The 20,236-nt window shown below is 50.6% G+C and overlaps 4 protein-coding genes across 8 annotated transcripts; 2 read left to right on the plus strand and 2 right to left on the minus strand.

The window, feature by feature from the left end:
• Positions 1 to 883: 883 nt before the first annotated feature.
• LOC101522392 (probable UDP-sugar transporter protein SLC35A4) lies at positions 884 to 3,009 on the minus strand. Its single transcript, XM_004586644.4, has one exon. The coding sequence runs from the start codon at positions 2,795 to 2,797 to the stop codon at positions 1,823 to 1,825; it is 975 nt and encodes a 324-aa protein (XP_004586701.2). The 5' UTR covers positions 2,798 to 3,009; the 3' UTR covers positions 884 to 1,822.
• A 147-nt stretch (positions 3,010 to 3,156) lies between these two features.
• LOC118760114 (SLC35A4 upstream open reading frame protein) lies at positions 3,157 to 5,692 on the minus strand. Its single transcript, XM_036497069.2, has 3 exons — positions 5,578 to 5,692; positions 4,025 to 4,123; positions 3,157 to 3,412 (listed from the first exon to the last, which is right to left on the minus strand). The coding sequence occupies exons 1-3, from the start codon at positions 5,590 to 5,592 to the stop codon at positions 3,215 to 3,217; spliced, it is 312 nt and encodes a 103-aa protein (XP_036352962.1). The 5' UTR covers positions 5,593 to 5,692; the 3' UTR covers positions 3,157 to 3,214.
• Positions 5,693 to 5,871: 179 nt separating this feature from the next.
• APBB3 (amyloid beta precursor protein binding family B member 3) lies at positions 5,872 to 11,688 on the plus strand. Of its 4 annotated transcripts, XM_004586481.4 has the most exons (13): positions 6,171 to 6,234; positions 6,471 to 6,634; positions 6,711 to 6,787; positions 7,353 to 7,416; positions 7,608 to 7,754; positions 7,844 to 7,971; positions 8,222 to 8,227; positions 8,378 to 8,492; positions 8,587 to 8,671; positions 8,908 to 8,991; positions 9,264 to 9,379; positions 9,515 to 9,706; positions 11,134 to 11,688. In XM_004586481.4, exons 1-13 carry the CDS (start codon positions 6,186 to 6,188, stop codon positions 11,368 to 11,370), a joined length of 1,464 nt encoding a protein of 487 aa, XP_004586538.2. In that variant the 5' UTR covers positions 6,171 to 6,185; the 3' UTR covers positions 11,371 to 11,688. The 4 variants fall into 4 exon arrangements, with proteins under 4 accessions (XP_058533204.1, XP_058533205.1, XP_004586537.2 ...); XM_058677221.1 differs by lacking the exon at positions 8,222 to 8,227 and having other exon boundaries at positions 5,872 to 6,234; positions 7,608 to 7,753; positions 7,840 to 7,971; XM_058677222.1 differs by lacking the exon at positions 8,222 to 8,227 and having other exon boundaries at positions 5,873 to 6,234; positions 7,356 to 7,416; positions 7,608 to 7,753; positions 7,840 to 7,971.
• Positions 11,689 to 12,279: 591 nt separating this feature from the next.
• On the plus strand, positions 12,280 to 19,653 carry SRA1 (steroid receptor RNA activator 1). Of its 2 annotated transcripts, XM_012927412.3 has the most exons (5): positions 12,280 to 12,401; positions 12,547 to 12,672; positions 18,201 to 18,403; positions 18,982 to 19,090; positions 19,243 to 19,653. In XM_012927412.3, exons 1-5 carry the CDS (start codon positions 12,377 to 12,379, stop codon positions 19,449 to 19,451), a joined length of 672 nt encoding a protein of 223 aa, XP_012782866.2. In that variant the 5' UTR covers positions 12,280 to 12,376; the 3' UTR covers positions 19,452 to 19,653. The 2 variants fall into 2 exon arrangements, with proteins under 2 accessions (XP_012782866.2, XP_004586536.2); XM_004586479.4 differs by lacking the exon at positions 18,982 to 19,090 and having other exon boundaries at positions 19,243 to 19,450.
• The last annotated feature ends 583 nt before the right edge of the window (positions 19,654 to 20,236 follow it).

Consider the following 20,236-nt stretch of genomic DNA (forward strand, 5'->3'; position numbering starts at 1 on the left):
AAAAGCTGCCAACATCACATAATGGACATCGTACAAATCCTGGCTGCTCTACTTCAAACCAGCTCCTTGCTATTGTGCCTGGGAAAGCAGCAAAAGATGGCCCAAGTGTTTGGACCCTGCACTTTGGAGACCTGGAAGGAACTGCTGACTGCAGATGGACCCAGTTCTACTGCAGCCATTTGGGTAGTAAACCAGCGCATGGAAGATCTCTCTCTCCCTCTCCCTATAACTTTTCAAGTAAATAGTTTAAGATGTAAAGCTTCCATCTACTGGTTCACTCTCCAAATGCTTCCAAGAGGCAGAGCTAAAGCCAGAGATGATGGCAATCCACTTCTCCCACATGCGTGGAAGGAATCTAACTACTCGAGGAATCATTATAGCCTCCCAGGGTCTGCACTGGTAGGGAACTGGAATCAGGAGCAGGGACTTGAACTCAGCCATTCCAATATGGGACACGGGTACCTTAATTACTAGACTAAATGCCCAATCCCTGGCAATAACTTAAAAGGATAAATGCCATCTGCAATTACCGCTGGGGGAAGCAGAGGAAATGAGATTCAGAAAATTAGCAATGCTTTTCAGCCTGGAGTCATCTGTCCTGCTGGGCCTAGTACCTTCTATTTTCAGCTCTCTCAACATTTCCCAGAGCCCAAGATTTGTACCTTATGGGAATTTCCAAAGCTGTTTGACAAAGACTAGTATCAGCTCCAAAGAGTCAGGCCACTATTATCAGCTCCAAAGAGCTCCTAAAGAAGTCAGGCCACTGGCCAGCTAGGAACAAGCATCACTTTCTCCTAAACATATCTCCGGAATTAAAATACTCAGGACGCCAGGAAGACCAAAATCATGTTTGAGGGGAACTGTGCAACAGAGAAGACAATCATGCCAGCTGTAGGAACCACTCTGTTCCCAAAACACTTTATTTATTAACACCTTATTGCTTATGTGGTTAAGGAGACATTGATTGCGCTATAGAAGTTTCCTGTACCTGGTCCCAGGTCACTCTGTGGAGAGCTTCCCCAGGCCGTTAGAAGCTGGGACACTGCCGGGCTGGAGCAGGCCCAGAGGGGGAATGATGGTACCTCCTAGGAGCTTCACAGGTGGCAATGGGCTTCAAGAGGCCCCTGGGATAAGTGGAGAGGTTGGAAGTGTGGCTTAAGCCAGGGCCCAGGGGCGACATTCCCTGAGATGAGTCAAGCTCCAGCCTTCTTCAGAGTTTCCAGAACAAAGGCTGGTTGTGGGGAGCAGAACTGTAGAAGAGGATGGGGGAAATCTCTCCAGGCACTGCTCTAGCTGACACAGCTCCAGAGCCTGGGTGACAGCTGTATGATCTGTGGCAACAGGACCATCTTGTAAGACAGTCAGGGCTAAGTATCCCTTAGGATATCATCGTGCACCATGGTTGAGCTGCAGCAGTAAGTACCAGGCCTGGGGAAAGTGGGCCGGGGATTGGGGTGGCGACCATGGTTGGCAATGAAAGCTACCTGTTTCCAACACCCTAGTCTGAGCAACTATGTTCATCCGGGATAAGACAGAATGCCTCCCTCATCAGGGATGGGTTCATTTCTCAGGTCTAGATATTGATGCACCCTCAATTCCTTTGTCTGGAAGAATTTGAAGTGGGTGGAGAGGTAAGTTTTCTTAAGTACATCTCCCAGGGATACCCCTTTATCTACCCACCTCCCAGACACTAACCTAGCAGCCCTCACTTCCCCAGCTTTTCTCACAAGGCACTTGTGACAGGGCTGCTGAGGGGAGGGGATAGATCTGGAAGTGGTGCCCAACCTACAGGTTCTAGGGTCAGGGTGAAGGTGTCCTGGGGCTAGTGGCTGCCATAGTATAGGCACACAGCCAGGCCGATGAGCAACGTGGCCAGGAAGAAGGCGCCCGTGAGCTGCAGTTGTAGGAGTGCTGCCGAGAGCACGGCGTTGACCACCAGCGAGCAGGACACAACAAAGAGGCGTGTGATGCTGCTGCCATGCTTCATGACGGCTGACATGAGCAGTCCGCTGAGTGCCTGGCTCAGCACCACCAGGGCTGCCCAGCCTGAGAAACCTTCCAGGAAGCCTGGGCCAGGCCCGCTTCCCATATGCAGACCCAGGTTTAGAAGCACACCGAAAGTGTAGAGGAAGAGGTTCTGCAGGGCCAGGGGCAGCCGCTGTCGCTTCATGAGCAGCTCTGTGTACACGGATGACAGGCCCGAGATGAAGCAGTACAGGACCAGGAGCAGCAGTCCTAGCGGAGTGATGTGCAGGGGCATGGGGCCAGTGGCAGCTGCTCGAGGGGGTTCAGAAAGAGCATTTCCAGGGTGCTGAAGGCCACCTGCTGCGTAGCAGGCCCCCGCCACCATCAGCAGCAGCAGTGCCAACCCCTGGCGTGTGGAGAGGCGGCGCTGGAGGCAGAGGCAGTACAACAGGGCTGTGCTTCCAATCTTGAGATTGCTCAGTACCTGGTAGGTGCTGGGGTCCATGTAACGCTGAAGATAGATCACCAGGTTGTTGTTGGCGCCATACAGCAGGGCTGACAGTGCGAAGGGAGCAGCCTGGCGCCAGGGCAGGGCTCCTTGGGGCCACGTTTGCCAACCCACTAGGAGGCAGAAGGCACACAGCAGCAGCTTGGTGAGTTCTGTCAGCAGCACAGCGGAGGAGGGCCGAAAAGGCACTCGGCCATCTACATGACATTGCGCCAGCAATGGGGCATGGGCACCATACATGGTAGTGGACAGGAGCAGCATCAGGGTCCAGCGGGCCTGCCTAGGACGGCCCAGGCTTGGCATACCCCCGTCCTCTCCACTCATGCCCTCACCAGATCAAAAGGCCTGTGTAGCTAGCAAGGACTAGAAAGGGAGAGGGGAGGATTGCAATACATTTGGGGAAAATCAAGTTATGGAGCCGACCCTCAAGAGAGAGGAGCCGTGGAGCATCGCCAGAGAGAATACTGAGTATGAGAGCCAGCTGCAGACAGGTAGCTCAGGGCTGTGAGAGGAAGGGGCTGGTGGCCCTCAAAGCCACAGTCTTGGGGAACAGTACCATGGAGTTAGGGAGGGAAGAGGAGCCCAGGGTGCAGGCTAACAGGCCACCACTCGTTCTCTGAAGAAAGGGAAGCCAGGATGAAGGAGGAAGCAAAGTTGGAAAAAGCCAATGAGTCACAGCCAGGGAAGCTAAACCAAGTGTCTGTAATGGAAAGGCTGCCGCCTCCCCCATGGAATCCCAACCTAGTCTGGCCCCTTGCGCAGTGACCGAAAATAGTCCCTCAGTGTCTTCTCCACGTTGGGCACAGCATATGCCTGAGCTGCGTAGATGCCAGTGCAGGTGCCCACAGCAAAGCCCAATACTGCAGATGCCCTCAGTTTGGCCACCACATAGCCAGCCAGGAATCCCTTGAGGAATGGGGAGGACAAGAGGGAGCCATCCTGTGGAGAGAAACGCAGAAGGAAACTCAGCCAGGCAGGCTCTCCCCATTGTGGGGAACCTTGTCAACTGGGCTGACAAGCATTGCACCACCTGTTCGTCTCCTCTCTGGCCGGCACTGATACTTTCTCAAAAACTTTCTCCATGTCTGGAGCAGGGAAAAGAATGTTAGGAGCCCTTGCTCACATAATCTCAGAACCCTGGGGTGAGTTCCAACCATAAAACCCTATTGCCAGAGGCGGGAGTTGCCCAAGTCATCTGAGCCCCACTTATTCATCTGGCCTCATTTCCTGGTCACATACTCCCCAAGCAAGGGAGTCAAACTGACCTCCTTATATCCCACCATGTTTGTAAAGCTACTTCTCAGCCCCAAGAGCTTTAATGATGTGGTTCCATCTGCCTGGAGTGATTATTTTTTTTCAGTCCCCTCTTCATGGAGTTAACTTCTGCTTACAACCTTAGTTCAGGGACCACTTTTTCAGAAGAACTTTCCTTGGGGTATCTGACAACAGACTTCAATAACCATTTGCTGAACATGTCTCTACCATCCATCCAACACACACAAGAGCACGCTGGGCAATGAAGCCTAAGGGATGCGGGGAGAGCAGCCCTACCTGGCTCACGCCACTGCCGACCTCACTTTCCACCCGGCGTTGTAGGCTTTCCAGTTGGTTCTTGAGGAATGTCAGGTCCTTAAGCTTGGGAAGAGAATCCTAGAACAAGGAAAAGGCTGGCTCTAACAGAATGACCCATCTCTATGTTCTTTAATTTTAAAATTTATTTTTATTTATATGAAAGGCAAAAAAGCGACCAAAAGAGATACATATGCTGATTCACTGCCCAAATGCTCCCAACAGCTAGGGTTGGGCCAGGTCAAACCTAGAAACCCGGAACACCATCCAGGTCTCTCAGGTAGATAGTACGAACTCAAAACCTTGAAGCCATCAGCTGCTGTCTCCCAGAGTGTGTAAGCTGGAACCTGAAAACTGGAACTGGCCCCAGAACTTGGACCCAAGCATCTGGATATGGCATGCAGGGGTCAGAAGTGGAAGCTTAATGACTATGCCAAACACCTGCACCTTCCTCCCTTCTAGTGTAACAAAGGCTGGGAGGTGAGGGGGATGGACTGATCCAAAGAATTTCTTCCCAAGATGCCAGTGATAAAGGAGGAAAGGCAGTAAAAAGCACAAAATGCAGGGGCCTGTAAGGGGGATAGATGGGATGGGTAGCAGTAACTTTTAACAAATAACTCAAGTATTTTGTAATGAGGGAATCCCAACGGAACCTGAGCTGTGGTTATGCATCAAGGTGAAGGAATCCACCATGGGGGAAGGGTTTGGGGTGAAGGGGGGAGAATCCCAGTACCTATGGAATTGTATCATGTAATACAATGTAATTAATGAAAAAAAGTTTTCATTAAAATCATGAATATATATTTTTAAAAAAATAACTCAAGCATTTTATATTAGGGGAGATAGGAAGCACAGTTATGGAACCTTCATTCAGGCCTACTAACTGGACCCAGAATTTCCTGAAAAGTGTGACAGACGGTCCACCTCGACTGCTGTGTCCCTGGGCCTATAGGCACTGGTCAGCACTTAGACCCGTGGGTTATGCTGAACTTCCAGTTCAACCGTGAGTAATGAATGACCCGAGGCAGCTCCCTGGACAACCAAGAGTCAGCCTGATTTCTGCCCAAGCTTTACCCCTTTTCTGCCAAGTCACCCAGGAGTGAATATGAGTGATTGGATCCGAGGGATACTAACTGCGGGCAAGAACGAGTACATTAACCGAATGGTGTTAACTACAAGGGAGTCTGAAGGGTGATTTGGGCGTCCGTGCAGTTAGGAAACCCCACGTGTGTGGAAGAAACATTCGGGGGCTAGGACGTGGGGAACAGTGAGCAGCGTTACCGGGTGAACGCAACACAGTGTGTGCTGCTTTCTGGGTATCAGCACGGTAGGGGGATACTTGAGGGGTTCCAAAGCTAAGCCCCGCCCTCTCCCGGTGCCGAGGCAGTCTGTAACAGCTTCCGAGGAACAAAGTGTTCCGCTATGTTTGAGCAGTTCCAGTATCACCCTACCCAGAACCAAGAAGCTCACGGAGTGTAGCGACCACCCCCGAAAGCTGACCACCCCCGAAAGCTGACCACCCCACATTCGCTCACCTTGTCATCCGCCATCTTCCCGGCCTAGCTTGTTGCGCAGACGCAGCCCCGCCTCCTTATAGCACGTGTTATCGCCATCTTTACTAAGGGCGGAAGCTCTTCCGGGACATTTTTTCAGGGGAGGCGGGGAACAAATGGGGAGTGTTTTTTGGGAGGCTGAGTACCGGCGCTCTCCTCAGATACTTCCCTGTGACCCCTCCCATGGCATCCCCGGGCTGAATGTGCGCGCGCGCACGACTCACGTGCCAGGATCGCACTCGCGCGCGGGTCGCACAGTGCACGAAGGACTGGGCGGCCTTTTACCGGGTGATGAGCTCATAATTGCGTTGTGACGTCAGTGGGCCTGTGGCGTTCGTGCGTCTGCCCACGCAGGGAAACGCGCCTCTACTCGGGGATCCACACGCCTGTCTACCCGCACCACTCCTCGGCGGGCGGTGCTGCTCAGGCCCTCCTCTTCCCGCCCCCGAGGCCGGCCCCTTCTCCGCCCAAGTGTTTGTGCAGCGCCAGTCGGACAGCCCGTTTCAGGCGCAGAGAGGCTGGGCTTGGAGCCGCTGCAGCTCCCGAGGTCGCTGTGGGCTGCGAGCCGGCGGGAAGAGGCCGGCGGGGACATGTTGGGCAAGGATTACATGCTGGCCATCATTCTGGTCAACTGCGATGGTGTGCACGAAGGGGCCTGGTGGGAGAAGCAGGAGCTGAGGGGGAAAGGCTACTCGGAGGCTCAAAGTTGGGGCTGGGGGTGACGGGATAGGTCTCTGTGTGAGGATCAAGGTGAACCGTGGTCATCACACGCTATGTCTGCCAGACTCGGTACTGTGGACCTCCAGTCTTTTGGTTGGAGGCTGTTATTCTGAACTGATGGTGTGCTCCTCTTCTTCAATCCCGTGTTCCTGTAGATGACTTGTGGGGAGACCAGAATCTGGAGGGGGAGCCAGGCCTGCCCCCCGGTTGGAGGAAGATCCGTGATGCTGCTGGTACTTATTATTGGCATGTACCCAGCGGAAGCACCCAGTGGCAGCGGCCCACCTGGGAGTTAGGAGAAGCAGAGGACTCAGGCACGGTAGGTGGAGGGTGAGGAGTCTGAGCCCTTGTGTGCACGTTGGCTTCAGCTACACTTACAAGCCCCCACTTCACAGGGGTCGGAGAGGACCTGGGGACTACGACCCCCCAAAGGACGATCCTTCTCTAGCCTGGAGAGTTCCCTGGACCGGAGGTAATAGATAGCTCAGGCACAATGGAAGGTTTGAAGTTCTGTGGCATTCAGGCATGCAGCTGGACCTATGAACCAGACCAGCTTCTGGACTCTGTCCCTTGTTTTGGGTTTGTTTTGTGTTCTTGGCTGTGTCCCCTGTTCTTGAACAGTGCTCTAAACTTTCATCTTGGCTACGTGTGCTTTTTTTGTGTTTTAGTCCTGACATGTCATGTTCCTGGATCTTGGCTTGTTGACTTAGGTTCTGGTCTTGTATTCTAAAGTCTCATTCCAGTTTGGGTGTCTACCCCACACACTGGCCCTGCTCCATGCTTGTGACTTTTTTTCCTTCTGTTTCTGTGTGCTGAGTTTCCTCACAAATTCTAAACCGTATTTCCAAGGAATTTCATTTAAAATGCTGTGGGCCCCTTCCTGTCCTGACTGTATATTTGTCAAATTCAGCCTCACCAGAAGCAGGATACAGCCTGTGCCCCTGTGCAGTGCTCCTCAATGTTGTTTGGACTGGGTTTTACAAATGCACCTGCCATAGGAAGTGTGATTTTCTCACTGGTTGTTTCGTCTGTTCCAGCAGCTCTCTGTCTTGGTATGGTGAGGAGTCCTCCTACGTCCAAAGCCTGGAGCCAGGTGCTAAGGTAGTGACTGGGCCTGGGAGCTGGCCCAGGATCTTGGGAGGATTTAAGGGAAAAATCAGGAGTTGGGGTGGGATTGAGCAGAGGAGAGCAGGTGTGAAAAGAGGGACTGTCATGAGGTGGGATTGAAGTCTGTCACCCCTGCTGCTCTGCTCTACCTCTCTGTGCTCCCATCCCTTCCTGTAATACTTCAGTGCTTTGCTGTCCGCTCTCTGGGGTGGGTGGAGGTACCCGAAGAGGACCTGGCACCAGGGAAGAGCAGTATCGCAGTCAATAATTGCATCCAGCAGCTGGCCCAGACCCGCAGCCGGAGCCAGCCTCCAGACAGTGCCTGGGGCGAGGTAAGCTGCTTGGCTTCAGCCCAGCCCGGCAGAGGCAGTTGCTCCTGATTGACCTGCCCCTGTGGGATTCTGAACTCCATCCTCCGCAGGGCCAGAACATGCTGATGATACTGAAGAAGGATGCTATGAGCCTGGTGAATCCCCTGGACCACAGTTTGATTCACTGCCAGCCTCTGGTGCACATCCGTGTGTGGGGTGTGGGCAGCTCCAAGGGTCGGTGAGGACTTGACACTCCCCAAAACGAGAGCTGCTTCTCCCTCCCCCTGCAGGCTACGGTTCCCCACTGATGCTGATCCCTGGTATTTGAACCCCTGGATACAGATCCTCTGACATGGACCCAGCACTGCCTCCCCTGCCTGCTCAAGCCCTGGTTGGGGAGGGTGGGCCCAGCTCAGCAGGGACAGATTGGGGAGAGCCCAAGAGGCTGGGCTGATTCTCTCCTGTGCTCCCACATGCTTCTGGAACAGTGATAGGTGAGTGTCCACCAGGTACACTAAACCCTCACCCTATCCACCCTACCCTATCCCTACTGTATCTCTGACATGGCTGTCTAGTCTACAGCAGGCACCACTGGCCCTTGCCCCTAACCAGCCTACCCTAGCCCCCATTTCTGCCTCTGCCAGGGACTTCGCTTTTGTGGCGGGTGACAAAGACAGCTGTATGCTCAAGTGTCATGTGTTTCGCTGTGATGTCCCTGCCAAGGCCATTGCCAGTGCCCTCCATGGGCTCTGTGCCCAGGTAAGGGCCAGGTGTGGGGCTGGGAATGTAGGTAAGGGTTGAAGCTTCCAAGGCATGGGGGGCAGAGAGCTATACTGGCTCCATTGCATTTTAGATCTTGTCAGAGCGAGTAGGGGTTGGTAGTGATGCCTCTTGCTGTGCCCCGGACCCCATCTCTCCTGAAGACCTGCCGCGGCAAGGTATGGGAAGCTGGGTGCTACATGGCAGCATTGGGATGCTTTGAGGACAGATGCATGGCTGAGGGTAGGGGTTGTTCTGGCTACTTAAGACTTCTTTATGACTGGTCCCTCAAACTGGAAGAGCACCCGGGGGCTTTGTTCTTCTAAGATTAACTGCCCTGGGCCTGGCCCTCTTAGTGTGGGGAAGGAGATCACTGAGGGTGAGCCCGCAGGCCCACATGGTGTGTATATTTCAGTGGAGCTGTTGGACGCCGTGAGCCAGGCTGCTCAGAAGTTTGAGGCACTGTATATGGGGATCCTGCCAGTCCCCAAAGCCATGGGTGAGGACGGAGAGGGCAGGGTGGGGTAGGCCGCATGATGTGAAAGGAAGGTGGGTGAAATGGGGTTCCATCACCATTTCCCAGTATTCCTCCCATGGCTTTGTATGCATGGCCTGGTATATGCCAGTCTTCCCAACTTGGAATTCTAGGCCCAGCACCAGCTCTCCTTTTCCCAGCTCTAAATTCCAAGTCACTGGGAGGGGTCTAGACACTCCCCTTTCAACACCCCCAATTCTTTATTTACAACTGGAACTGTGAGTATATCATCCCAGGTATGGATGTGCTGAATGAAGCCATTGGTACCCTCACTGCCCGGGGAGACCGGAACACCTGGGTTCCTGCCACAATCAGTGTATCTGACTCTCTCATGATTGCACATCCCATCCAGGTACCTGAAGAGGGTGAACTTGGGGGCTGTGGAGGGGTAAGCAGGGAAGCTGAGGGGTCATTGCTTGCTGCTGGAAGAGCTTTGCGGGATCCTGCCTATGGTTGGCCCTCCAGTGACTAACCCTGGTGTGGGTAGGCAGAAGCCCGTGCAGAGGAGGAGCCGCTGTGGCAGTGTCCTGTACGCCTGGTGACCTTCATTGGTATTGGCCGTGACCCCCACACCTTTGGCCTCATTGCTGACCTAGGCCATCAGAGTTTCCAGTGTGCAGCCTTCTGGTGTCAGCCCCATGCAGGGGGACTCTCTGAAGCTGTGCAGGCTGCCTGTATGGTGAGTTAAGAGTGGGAATGGGCAATTGGGGTTGTCGCACAGCTGCTCTGTGCCGTGAGCAGCACATAGGATGGGCAGCCCCTCTGGAAATTGCAAACCAGTGGTCCCAGGGCTAACTCTGGTGCATGGGTATTTTTATCCTTACTCTTTATTTAGTTAGTTTTTATTAGTTTAAGTGCTAGGACATTTTATCTAATAACTGTTTTTCCCATTTTTTTTCTTAAATTATCAGGAGCTCTGACCCTGGTTTACACGGGTACATTTCAGCATGCAGCCAGGATGGGGGGGTGTTGGTTGCGCACAGAAGGATGGGCATTGTCTTTCCTGCGTGTCTCTCGGGATATTTCTTGGCATCTATGGGCATTTGTGGGAATTTGAGGCAAATCTGAGCCTGCAGGGTCCCAGGCCTTATATGTAACCTTGTGGATTAGGTGGTATGGAGAGCACAGCCCTGACTACATGGAATACAAAGGCCTCCACAGGGGCAGACCAGAAAGAATATAGGATGATGGAAGAGATGGCCCCTCCAAGGGTCAGGAAGGTTTTCTGTAAGAGGTGACAGAAAACAGGTCCAAGGAAGAAATTAGCCGTGAAGAAGAAGCAGGATATATGTGCCCCAGAGAGGAAACCTCAGCTGTGGAGAGAGATCTTAATGGGTTAGAGTATCTGAAAGAATCAAGTGTATATGGTGTGCAAGGGGGTCTAAGGATACAGTGAAATGAGGCCCTCTCAACAGTCAGAACGGTAAGTTTATCCCAAGGCGCTAGGAACCATTCAGCAGTGTGAAGCTGGACAATAAAGTTACGTTTGTGGATGAGGGTGATGAGCTAAGCTGTAGCTCGGGCAAAAGATTTTTGAAGACCCAAGAGAAGGTAGGATGACCAATCAGGCCTCTTTGAGTAGTTCAGGTAGGAGACAGCTGGTGTAGCTGCGTTGGAAATGGAGCTCTGAGTGCAGACACTCCCTTTGAGCAGTGCCTGCCTCAGGAGGGACCACTGTGCCACTGAGAGATGGCAGAGTCACACAGTGGTAGGCATGGTTAAAGGCACAGGCTCCACAGCTTGCTACAACTAAGTCTGAGGACAGATTCTACTGTTTTTTCTTTCTGCTGTATGACTTTGGTAAAATCACTCCTTTACTCTCTGAATCTCAATAGACTCACCTGTGAAATGAGGAAAATACCACTTTATAGACTGAATTCAGTTACATTATACCAAATGCCTAACACCCAGATCCCAGTCCTTCTGAAGTGCTCAATGTCAAATTTTCTGTTTTTGTTATTGAGTGACTTAGAAATGCTGTGGGGCGGGGGGAGGGGGTTCCAGGCATGGTCAGTGACGGGCTTCATGTCAGATAGAGATCTTGGCCAGTTCTGTGTCTTGCAGAGACAGAAGGAGGCTGGATCTTCACATTCCGCTTCTCTCTAGGTTCAGTACCAGAAGTGTCTTGTGGCCTCTGCAGCTCGAGGCAAGGCCTGGGGTGCGCAGGCCCGTGCCCGCCTGCGCCTCAAACGGACCAGCTCCATGGAATCCCCAGGAGGCCCCCCACCGCTCCCCCTGCTCAAAGGTGGGGTTGGGGGTGCAGGAGCAGCACCCCGAAAGCGGGGTGTCTTCTCTTTCCTGGAGGCCTTCCGGCTGAAACCTTCTCTGCTCCATATGTCCTAGATTGATCTGGGAGGGCTGGGGAAAGAGGCTCAGGGCCAAGCCAACTCTTGACCCCTTCATTCCCCAGGACCTACAGCAGCCTCTGACCACTTGGGAGTCTTGTCCAGGCCCTGCCCCCTCTACCCATGCCCACCATTTGTTGTCCATCGTATTGTTTCTAGGGATGACTGAGAGGCCTTGGACCCCAGTCGAGGTCCCTGGCTTCCTTTTCCTTGGGTCCTCATGTTCCTTGCCCTGGTCAAGCCCTTGACAGTCGGCTCTACCTCAGCAACACTTTATAGCAAAATCAGTGCAAATAAAAATCCTTCAGTGACCTCACCAGGTGTGGCTATGTGGGACCTAGGGCAGGGCTGGGAGGCTAATAACCTATGCTTAGTGAGTTTCTTTGTGTCTGTACTTGGTGTGATGGAAATCTGACTCCCTCTAACAACCATACCTGCCAAGATCTATGTGCCAGGCACTGAACCAGGCACTGGGGACACACCACCTTATGAGACTGAGTCCAACAATATAGAAGCTTCTGTGTAGTACAACTAGGAAATCTCGAAGACTTGGAGGAGGTCTGGTGAGGCCCTTAACTCAGCCTGAAGCATTGTTGAAGGCTTCCACAAGAATTGCCCTCCAAGCCGATTGTTGAAGGGAGATTAGTGCTTGTTACTGAGCCCAGAAAAATGTGTGGCCATGTGAGGGCAGTGGGCAGGGGTGAGTCCCTAGAAGTCCATTTGACTACATTATAGAGGGTCATCTGTGGGGCAGGGGGTTTCTGGTAATTTGAACTTAATCTTGAGAGAACTGGGATTTAGTCCAGAGAGGACGAAAGCTCCTACAGCATCGGCCCCACGTGGTGCCTTGTGACCGGGGTCCGGACCGCGCTGACGCAGGGTCCCACAACGGCTCCCGGCGGTTCGGGTTCTGGCCGGTCGGGTCCTGGACGAGTCCCCGCAGGCTCTCGGGAGCAGCCGTCCCGGAAGTGACGCGTTGCCCCGCTGGCTGTGCGGAAGTGGAGATGGCGGAGCTGTACGTGAAGCCGGGTGAGCGCGACCGGACTGAGGCGCCGTCTTCGCCCCCGCTGACTCTCGGGACGGCTACGCCGCGGGTGGCGGACCCACTGCCGCCCCTCCCCAGCACCCGCGTCTTCTCCCGTCCCGCGTCACACACGTCCTTTCTCCTCCGCAGGCAACAAGGAGCGCGGCTGGAACGACCCCCCGCAGTTCTCGTACGGATTGCAGACGCAGACTGGCGGGCCCAAGCGAACGCCGCTCACAAAGAGGGTGGCAGCCCCGCAGGATGGATCCCCAAGAGGTGCGTGGGGCCCTGTGCGCGGAGACTAGGCGGTGCCAGGGACCAGCCTTTCCGAAGGGCATTTCCGAGTATTCCGTAAAAAACAGTTTGGAGGTTAGGGCGGGCAGGTACTTTTCTGAGGCCACGTCGGCTGCTCAGGCCAGTGACACCTTGGTTTCAAGAGACTCCCTATACTTTCATCCCCGGTGGTACAATCCATACCAGTGGGCTTTATTTATTTATTTGTTTTTATTCTCAAATTGTTTTTCAACAATAGCCCTCCTCCTCGACTCTATAGCTATAGTTGTTCCGAGTCTTGAGTGTGTAATAAGCATCTTCGATTTAACGTATTCATTCAGTCGGTATTCTTGAGCTCCCACTAAGCGCCAGACACTGATGGAGGAACAGCAGTGGACAAGATGAAAGGTCTTTGCCACTGTGGAGCCTGCATGCTAGCCCTGCTGATGGCCTGATAGGTGAAACAGAAATCGAACAGGGTAAGGTGGAAGTCGCTGGGTAACTAAATTAGGGGTCTGAAGGGCTGGCAGCCTGAAGTCAAGACTGGAAGTCAGGCAGGCAAAGGTGAAGTGCAGGAACATTCCCAGCCAAAGAAACTGCTAAGAGGAGTGTTAAGAAGAGAGCAAAGTTTGGGAAAAAGAAAGAAAATGCAGTGGTTAGGGTGTAGTTAATTTTGTAAACCAGAGTGAAAACTTCTCATTTTAATCTTTGTAAAGTAGGAAACCACAGAAGTTTGCAAAAACTGCCTTTTCTGTGAGTGGGCTAGGGCCAGGGGCTTGGGTTCTTTTTCCTTTTTTAAAGATTTATTTTATTTTTATTGGAAAGTCAGATATACAGAGAGGAGGACACAGGAAGATCTTGCATCCATTGATTCACTCCCCAAGCGGCCACAACGACTGGAGCTGCAGTGATCCGAAGCCAGGAGCCCAGAGCTTCTTCCGGGTCTCCTACCGGGGTTGCAGGGTCCCAAGCAGCCTGGAGGGTCCTAAAGCTTTGGACTGAAAAACCTAGATATTTTTTGCCTTTTGTGATTCTGCCTTAATGGCTTGACTGGGGACTGTGTGAACTCCAGGCCTGATAATCTACATGACACCCAGCAGGACACCTGGCAGTCACGTAGGCAGACCACTCCTCAGGAAGGAGGTACCTGGTGTTTGATAAGATCCACCGCCCTATAGTTCATCAGTTTGAGAGTTGAAAGTTGCTTGCTTCAAACCCACCAATAGAAGCCTGTTAAATCATGACTGTATAATTAATAGCCTAAAATGTATTAGAATGCTGGGCTGTTCAACTGGGGGACTCTCATTCTCTGGCTGATTCTCTCCTTTTTGCCCTCCCTGGGGATTCTGCAGCAGCCTTGGCTGTGGCTGCCCCTCCCCCAGCCCAGCTGGGAGACCTAAGCTAACCTGAATAAACCACCTTTATGCCTTAACACAGACTTCAAACTTGATGGTTATCTGGGGATTTCAAAATCCGGCACAACAGGACCATCCTCGACTGCCCTCCCCCCCCCAGGCCACAAGCAGGAAGCTGGATGGAAAGCGGGGCTGCTGGAATTAGAACTGGTGTCCTTATGGGATCCCAGCATGTGCAAGGCAAGGATGTTAGCCGCTAGGCTACTGCACTGGGTTCTTTAAGCAAATGTCCCCCTGTTCATATCATTCCCTCTGAAAAGAATGATATGTGTGTGTGTATTCAAAGACTTTTATTGGAAAGGTGGAGTTACAGAAAAGAGACAAAGATCTTCCCTCCATTGATTCATTTCACAAATGGCCGAAACAAAGCTGAGCAGATATGAAGCTGGGAGTTTCTTCTGGTTCTCCTATGTAGGTGCAGGGGTCCAAGGACTTAGGTCTGCTGCTGCTTTCCCAGGCCATAAGCAGGGAGCTGTATCAGAAATGGGGCAACTGGGACATGAATCTGCCCCCATGTAGGATACCAGTGATGCAGGTGGAGACATAGCCTACTATACCACGCCACTGGCTCCAAGATGGGGTTTCTTAACTTCAGGACTGCTGATAGGTGGAACAATCACAATTCTTTGTTTTGGAGGCAGGGCTGTCCTGTGCACTCTAAGATACCTGACCTCTACCTAGTTCATCCCAGTAGTGCTCACCTAGTTGTGATAGCTAGAAATGTCTCCTCTCATTTCTTCTGGGGGGGAAGAAACCTCATTTGAGGGTCACTAACTGATTTAAGTCGTCTTTGAAGATTTGTTTTATTTGAAAGGCCAATGTAGGGAGGGAGAAAAAGCTTTTCTGTGATAGTTTATTTACTCCTTCATGGCCACTCAGTGAAGACAGGAGCCTGGAACTCCATCCAGGTCTCTCCTGTAATTGCCAGGGGCCCAGGCACTCTAGCCATCTTCTGCTTTCTCAGTAGGGAAAGTTGGATCTGAAGTATAGCATCTGGGATTCATACCAGTGCCCATATGGGATGACAGCATTGCAGGCAACAGCTTAATTTGCTGTACCACATTGCCAGTTCCTGATTGGCATCTTTAAGGTCTGCTCTGTGGAAAATGAGATTTTTTTTTTTTTTTTTAGATTTATATTATTTTCATTACAAAGTCAGATATACTGAGAGGAGGAGAGATAGAGAGGAAGTGGAGCTGCCGGGATTAGAACCAGCGGCCATATGGGATCAAGGCGAGGGCCTTAGCCACTAGGCCACGCTGCCAAGCCCGAAAATGAGATTTTAGGGAGGAAATGTAAAGACAAATTTAAAGGCTACTTTGGTAATATAGGCAAATTAAAAAACAAAACTTTTGAGGCTAAGAGAAAGAAATAGAATTCCCATCAGTCAGTTTACTTCCCAAGTGCCCACAAATGGCTGGGGCTGGGCCTGGCTGAAGTTGGTAACAAAAAGAACTCACTCCGGGTCTCCAGTGTGAGTGAGAAGACTGTTACTTGAGCCATCACCTCCCAGGGTCTGCAGCAGCAAGAAGCTGAAATCAGGAGCTAGACCTAGGAATTAAGCCCTGGCATTCTGACATGGGAATATGCATGGGCTGAACACTTGCTACTCAGACCATTTCAAGAATTCAGTAGAGGAGGAGTCAGCAAGTAAGCAAAGGTTCAAGAACAAAATCATGAAGTCATGAGTTAACAGTGAGGAGTACTGAAAGAGACAAGGGAACACTAGATGTGACAGACACAACAATCACCAGTTATCCTTAACAAGAACAGTTTCTGGAATGGTGAGAAAATGCTGATGATCATGTAGACAGTTCATTCAATAAGTTCTGTGAATGGGGCAATGAGGTGAAAACAGGATGTGAAGGGAAGTTGTTTTTGCTAGTACTGCATGTATGTGGACTCTGGGATGATTAGTAGAGGGAGTACTGATAATGGAAGAAAAGCCCAAAGACAAGAATTTGGATGCAGAGTACAGCTGAACAGAAGGCTTTTAACAGGAATAGGAACTGTTCATCTCTTGTAGGAAAGGAAAGTGACTACATGTGCAGGGGAATTAGACTAGATAGTGGGAAGATGAGAGTTCCTGTGTGATGAACACTTTCCTGGAGGAAACATCAGGCATTCTCAGTTACTCTGAAGAGATAACAGAGAAAGGGGAAGGCAGAAAGTCTAGGGGATATGATGTCCTGAAGAGTTAATAATGAGGTGCAGTGTGTTGTTTTCTTTTTTGTGATTTTTAAAATTTATTTTTACTGGAAAGGCAGATATACAGAGAGGAAGATCTTCCATCCGATGATCCACTCCCCAAGTAGCTGCAATAGCCAGAGCTAAGCTGATCAGGAGCCAGGAGCTTCCTCCAGGTCTCCCACACGGGTGCAGAGCCCCAAGGCTTTAGGCTGTCCTCAGTTGTCCTCCGTGGCCACAAGCAGGGAGCTGGATGAGAAGCAGGGGCTGCCCAGGATCAGAACCAGCACCCATATGGGATCCTGCACATGCAAGGTGAAGATTCCAGCTGCTAGGCCACCGCGCCAGGCCCGAACTGCAGTGTTTAATACATTTTGAGATATGTAGATATATACCTACATAGTTTTTTCTTCCAAAGTATGGGCAAGTTTTTTTAAAACAAAAAAGCGGGACAGTAAGAGGAAGTGAAGAAGGCAGAATTTATAAGGGAATGATTGTAACACTCCCAGACTTTGGAATAGCTGGGCTGGAAGAGTAGGGAGGGGAGATGAGATTTGGAGGTGACAGTGTATTGTGAATAAGGCAGAGGGGAATGAGAAACTGCAGTACGAGGAACGAATATGATTACTGGAGGTAAGGTAGGTGTTCAGGTCACTGAGAAGCCAAATCATTGGATGAATTAAAATATCATTCTTGATGTTAATGCCTAGAAATGCTTGACTCTCTTCCATTGGTTTTCATTGCTAAAATCAGACACCAAGTAATTTTGACTCCTCTCTTCTTTACCTGCAATCCACCAAAGCTGCTATTTCCTGAATCAATCTTAGATCACTGCCCTCATCTAGTCTTACTCCTTGACAGCATCTTCTTCCTTGGATTACTAATATTCCAACTGGTGTCCTGCCTCCATTTTTGACCTGTTCTCAGTTGTTCACAGAACACACATGTAAATAAGTCCATCCCCTCTCCACTTCTGGAACCTGTTACCCTTAGGTTCAAGACCAAACTCCTGGAAGGCCTTGCAGTATCTATATCCCTGCTTATAGCTTCAGTGTTACTGATTTCCAAACATACAGGTCTCATTTCTGTCCCTAGAACAAGTGTCTCTCCCTGCCTCTTGGGAACTGCCCTTAACCTCTACCTAGTACGTATTCCTTCAGTTGTTTCTCGCTGCATCTTACTCATTCATCAGTTCCAAACTGAGTAAAATCAGCTAGTTTTGTGATTATGTTTTGGTGTATGCACACCTAGCAGCTATACCTGTATTCCTAAGTTACTGCAACCTTGTGAAACTCACGGTTTGCTATAGTACCTCATTTTAAGCAAGTTATTTGTAACAAGCTCAGAAAACCATAAGTTTTTATTTAAAGATTTATTTCACTTTTATTGGAAAGGCAGATCTTATAGAAGAGAGACAGAAAGATCCTCCATCTGCTGGTTCACTTCTCAAATTGCCACAATGACTTGAGCTAAGTTGATCTGAAGCCAGGAACCAGGGGCCCCCTTTGGGTCTCTCATGTGGATCAGGGTTCCAAGGACTTGGGACATCCTCCCCTACTCTCCCAGGCCACAAGTAGAGGGCAGGATGGGAAGTGGATTAGGCAGGACATGAGCCAGTGCAAAAAAGGGATCTTTGTGCATGGAAGGCAAGGATTTATCCACTGAGCCATAGTGCCAGGCCCACATAATCAGTTTATATTTCTTTCGTAGCATGTAACATAACTTAGAAACTTTTCTCAGGAACCTAACCTGTCTGGTTTGCAGTCTTTGGTGTGCAGCACAAGTCTGGTATATAGTAGGGACAATAAGTGCACATTTTGTGTGTAGGTGTGAATCAGAGTTATGCTAGAGAGTAGCCCTTAGAAAGGATGAATTTTGAGTTGTGCTGCTTACCTATTTAGGCTGTATTGTTTGATCTTTACCTTCCAGTTCCCACATCAGAGATCCTTCCGGGGCACCCCCCAGTTGGACCACCACCTCTAAGTAAGGCTCCCGGGCCTCCACCTGGGGAGAGCTGTTCCTCTTCCTGTGTGGAGTCTACAAGTTCCCCAGCCGTTGAGTCTGAGGCTCTGATGGAGGATGTTCTGGGTCCTTTGGAACAGGCACTGAAGGACTGTCACGGCCACACAAGGGTAAGCCTGGCATTCTGGGGTTGGGGAGAGCACCCATCCATAGGCCCGTGAGCAACGGCTTTTATTGACATCTGCAGAATCTGATATGGTTTTTCCAGAAAAATAAACAAAGTCTTTCAGAAGGGTTCACTAAAGCCAATTAAAAGAGGATTGTGAAAATTTAGTTTCCATTACAGAACCAATTGTCAGCTTGATTTTCTATACCTTTAGGCCATTCAGAGCAGAGTGATGACTTTGTGCTTGGGTGATTTCTATTAGTGTTTCCTAAGTTTTCTGGAGGCAAGAGATCTGAGGACACTCTTAGGAGACATAATGATAATTTCTTTTATCTTTTAGTCTCCTTATTTGTAACAATATGAGTTTTTGAGGATTTGAGAAACCCCTCAAATTTAAAAATTCTAGCCATATATGCATATGTTTTATTAGGTTCTTACTGAGGAAATCTAACCTTTGGATCAAGAACCAAAACTCTAAGGTTTAATTGTAAACTTCCTGGGCCAGCAAAAGCAGGCACCTCTCTGATGCCTTCCCCACTCGCTGTTGGGCTACCACATTGGGAGGGCACTTGTATCTCTCAGAAGCAGCTATGTGATGACATCAGCCGCCGCCTGGTGCTCCTGCGGGAACAGTGGGTTAGAGGGAAGCTGTCAGTTCCTGTAAAGAAGAGGATGGCTCTGCTGGTGCAAGGTATGGGTGGGCTTTCTGGCACAACCTAAGTGTCTTGTCCTGCCATGGATGTTTGAGCTGGAACAGACGCTGACATTTTGACTAACTGGGATGGGAGGCAGGGGATCTGTCTTTTAACCCACGTAGCTTGCTTAATCCCTGTCTCCTCTTAGAGCTTTCAAGTCACCAGTGGGATGCAGCAGATGACATACACCGCTCACTCATGGTGGACCATGTGACTGAAGTCAGTCAGTGGATGGTGGGAGTTAAAAGATTAATTGCAGAAAAGAGGAGTCTATCTTCAGAGGAGGCCGCCAACGAAGGGAGATCTGAAGCCGCAGCTGAGAACGAGACCAGGCCAGGCTTTCAGCAGGTGCCATAATCCTGTTGGTTCCCTGGATTCACGCCACATCACCTATGCCTTGATGTGGCAGGACTTCTCTCACTTGGTTCTTCACCACCAGAGACACTGTCCTATTGGGCCTGAGCCACTTGTATGGGAAAAGGAACTAGGCAATAGGGTGGCCACTTGTGACCCCAAACATGCATTTCAATAAAAACATCTCGGTGGTGGGCCTCAGGTAGGACATAAGCGCTTCCTGTGCCAATTCTGGTCCTCGTTGGTGTCCTCAAGTGCCTTGAGCCCTGTGTATCCTGCAGACCTGTTTTCCTTCCTTCTTTCATCACAAAGGGCCTTACTGAGCACGACCAGATTGCTGACTGCTTCTTTTCCCAAACATCCTTTGGTTAGGGGAGCAGCTTCACCCTTGGGTTCACGTCAACCTGAGAACAGACTTGGACTGCACAGTTTACACTGTATCACTGTTCAAGTGTGCTGGTGGGACGGGGTAAGAAGCAGTGGGGTTTTTGTAGAAGTTGAAGAGAAATATCAGGACTTGCTCTAACCAAATAAGGTGCTGTCTTATTTTGGGCTCTAATATGGGTCCTACAGTTTCTCCTGAACCTTTGAAAAAAAGAAATCCAGGTTTTTAGTGGACATGATGCTATAAGACAGAGCATACATTTCCAGAATGGGAGATTGTTGCTTTGGAATGAATAGGGGAAGACTGAGAAGGCCCTGTTCCCAGAAGATTGCTTCCTGGAAAGGCAGGAAGAGCCCCTGACAAGAATAGGACATTTGCTGCTTCTGGTTTGGTAGTTCCTGTA

The sequence above is a fragment of the Ochotona princeps genome, chromosome 19 (assembly GCF_030435755.1).
Source record: "Ochotona princeps isolate mOchPri1 chromosome 19, mOchPri1.hap1, whole genome shotgun sequence".
In the NCBI taxonomy this organism is placed as follows: Eukaryota; Metazoa; Chordata; class Mammalia; order Lagomorpha; family Ochotonidae; genus Ochotona; species Ochotona princeps.

Excerpts from the sequence above, each read along its gene's own strand:
- LOC101522392 (XM_004586644.4), bottom strand. The coding sequence starts at position 2,797 with ATGAGTGGAGAGGACGGGGGTATGCCAAGCCTGGGCCGTCCTAGGCAG.
- LOC118760114 (XM_036497069.2), bottom strand. Across the intron at positions 3,413-4,024 it reads TCGGCAGTGGCGTGAGCCAG|GATGGCTCCCTCTTGTCCTC; the intron begins GTAGGGCTGCTC and ends TTCTCTCCACAG.
- APBB3 (XM_004586481.4), top strand. The coding sequence starts at position 6,186 with ATGTTGGGCAAGGATTACATGCTGGCCATCATTCTGGTCAACTGCGAT. Across the intron at positions 6,235-6,470 it reads CATTCTGGTCAACTGCGATG|ATGACTTGTGGGGAGACCAG; the intron begins GTGTGCACGAAG and ends GTGTTCCTGTAG. Across the intron at positions 6,788-7,352 it reads GAGAGTTCCCTGGACCGGAG|CAGCTCTCTGTCTTGGTATG; the intron begins GTAATAGATAGC and ends CGTCTGTTCCAG.
- SRA1 (XM_012927412.3), top strand. The coding sequence starts at position 12,377 with ATGGCGGAGCTGTACGTGAAGCCGG. Across the intron at positions 18,404-18,981 it reads ACTGTCACGGCCACACAAGG|AAGCAGCTATGTGATGACAT; the intron begins GTAAGCCTGGCA and ends TGTATCTCTCAG. Across the intron at positions 19,091-19,242 it reads GATGGCTCTGCTGGTGCAAG|AGCTTTCAAGTCACCAGTGG; the intron begins GTATGGGTGGGC and ends GTCTCCTCTTAG.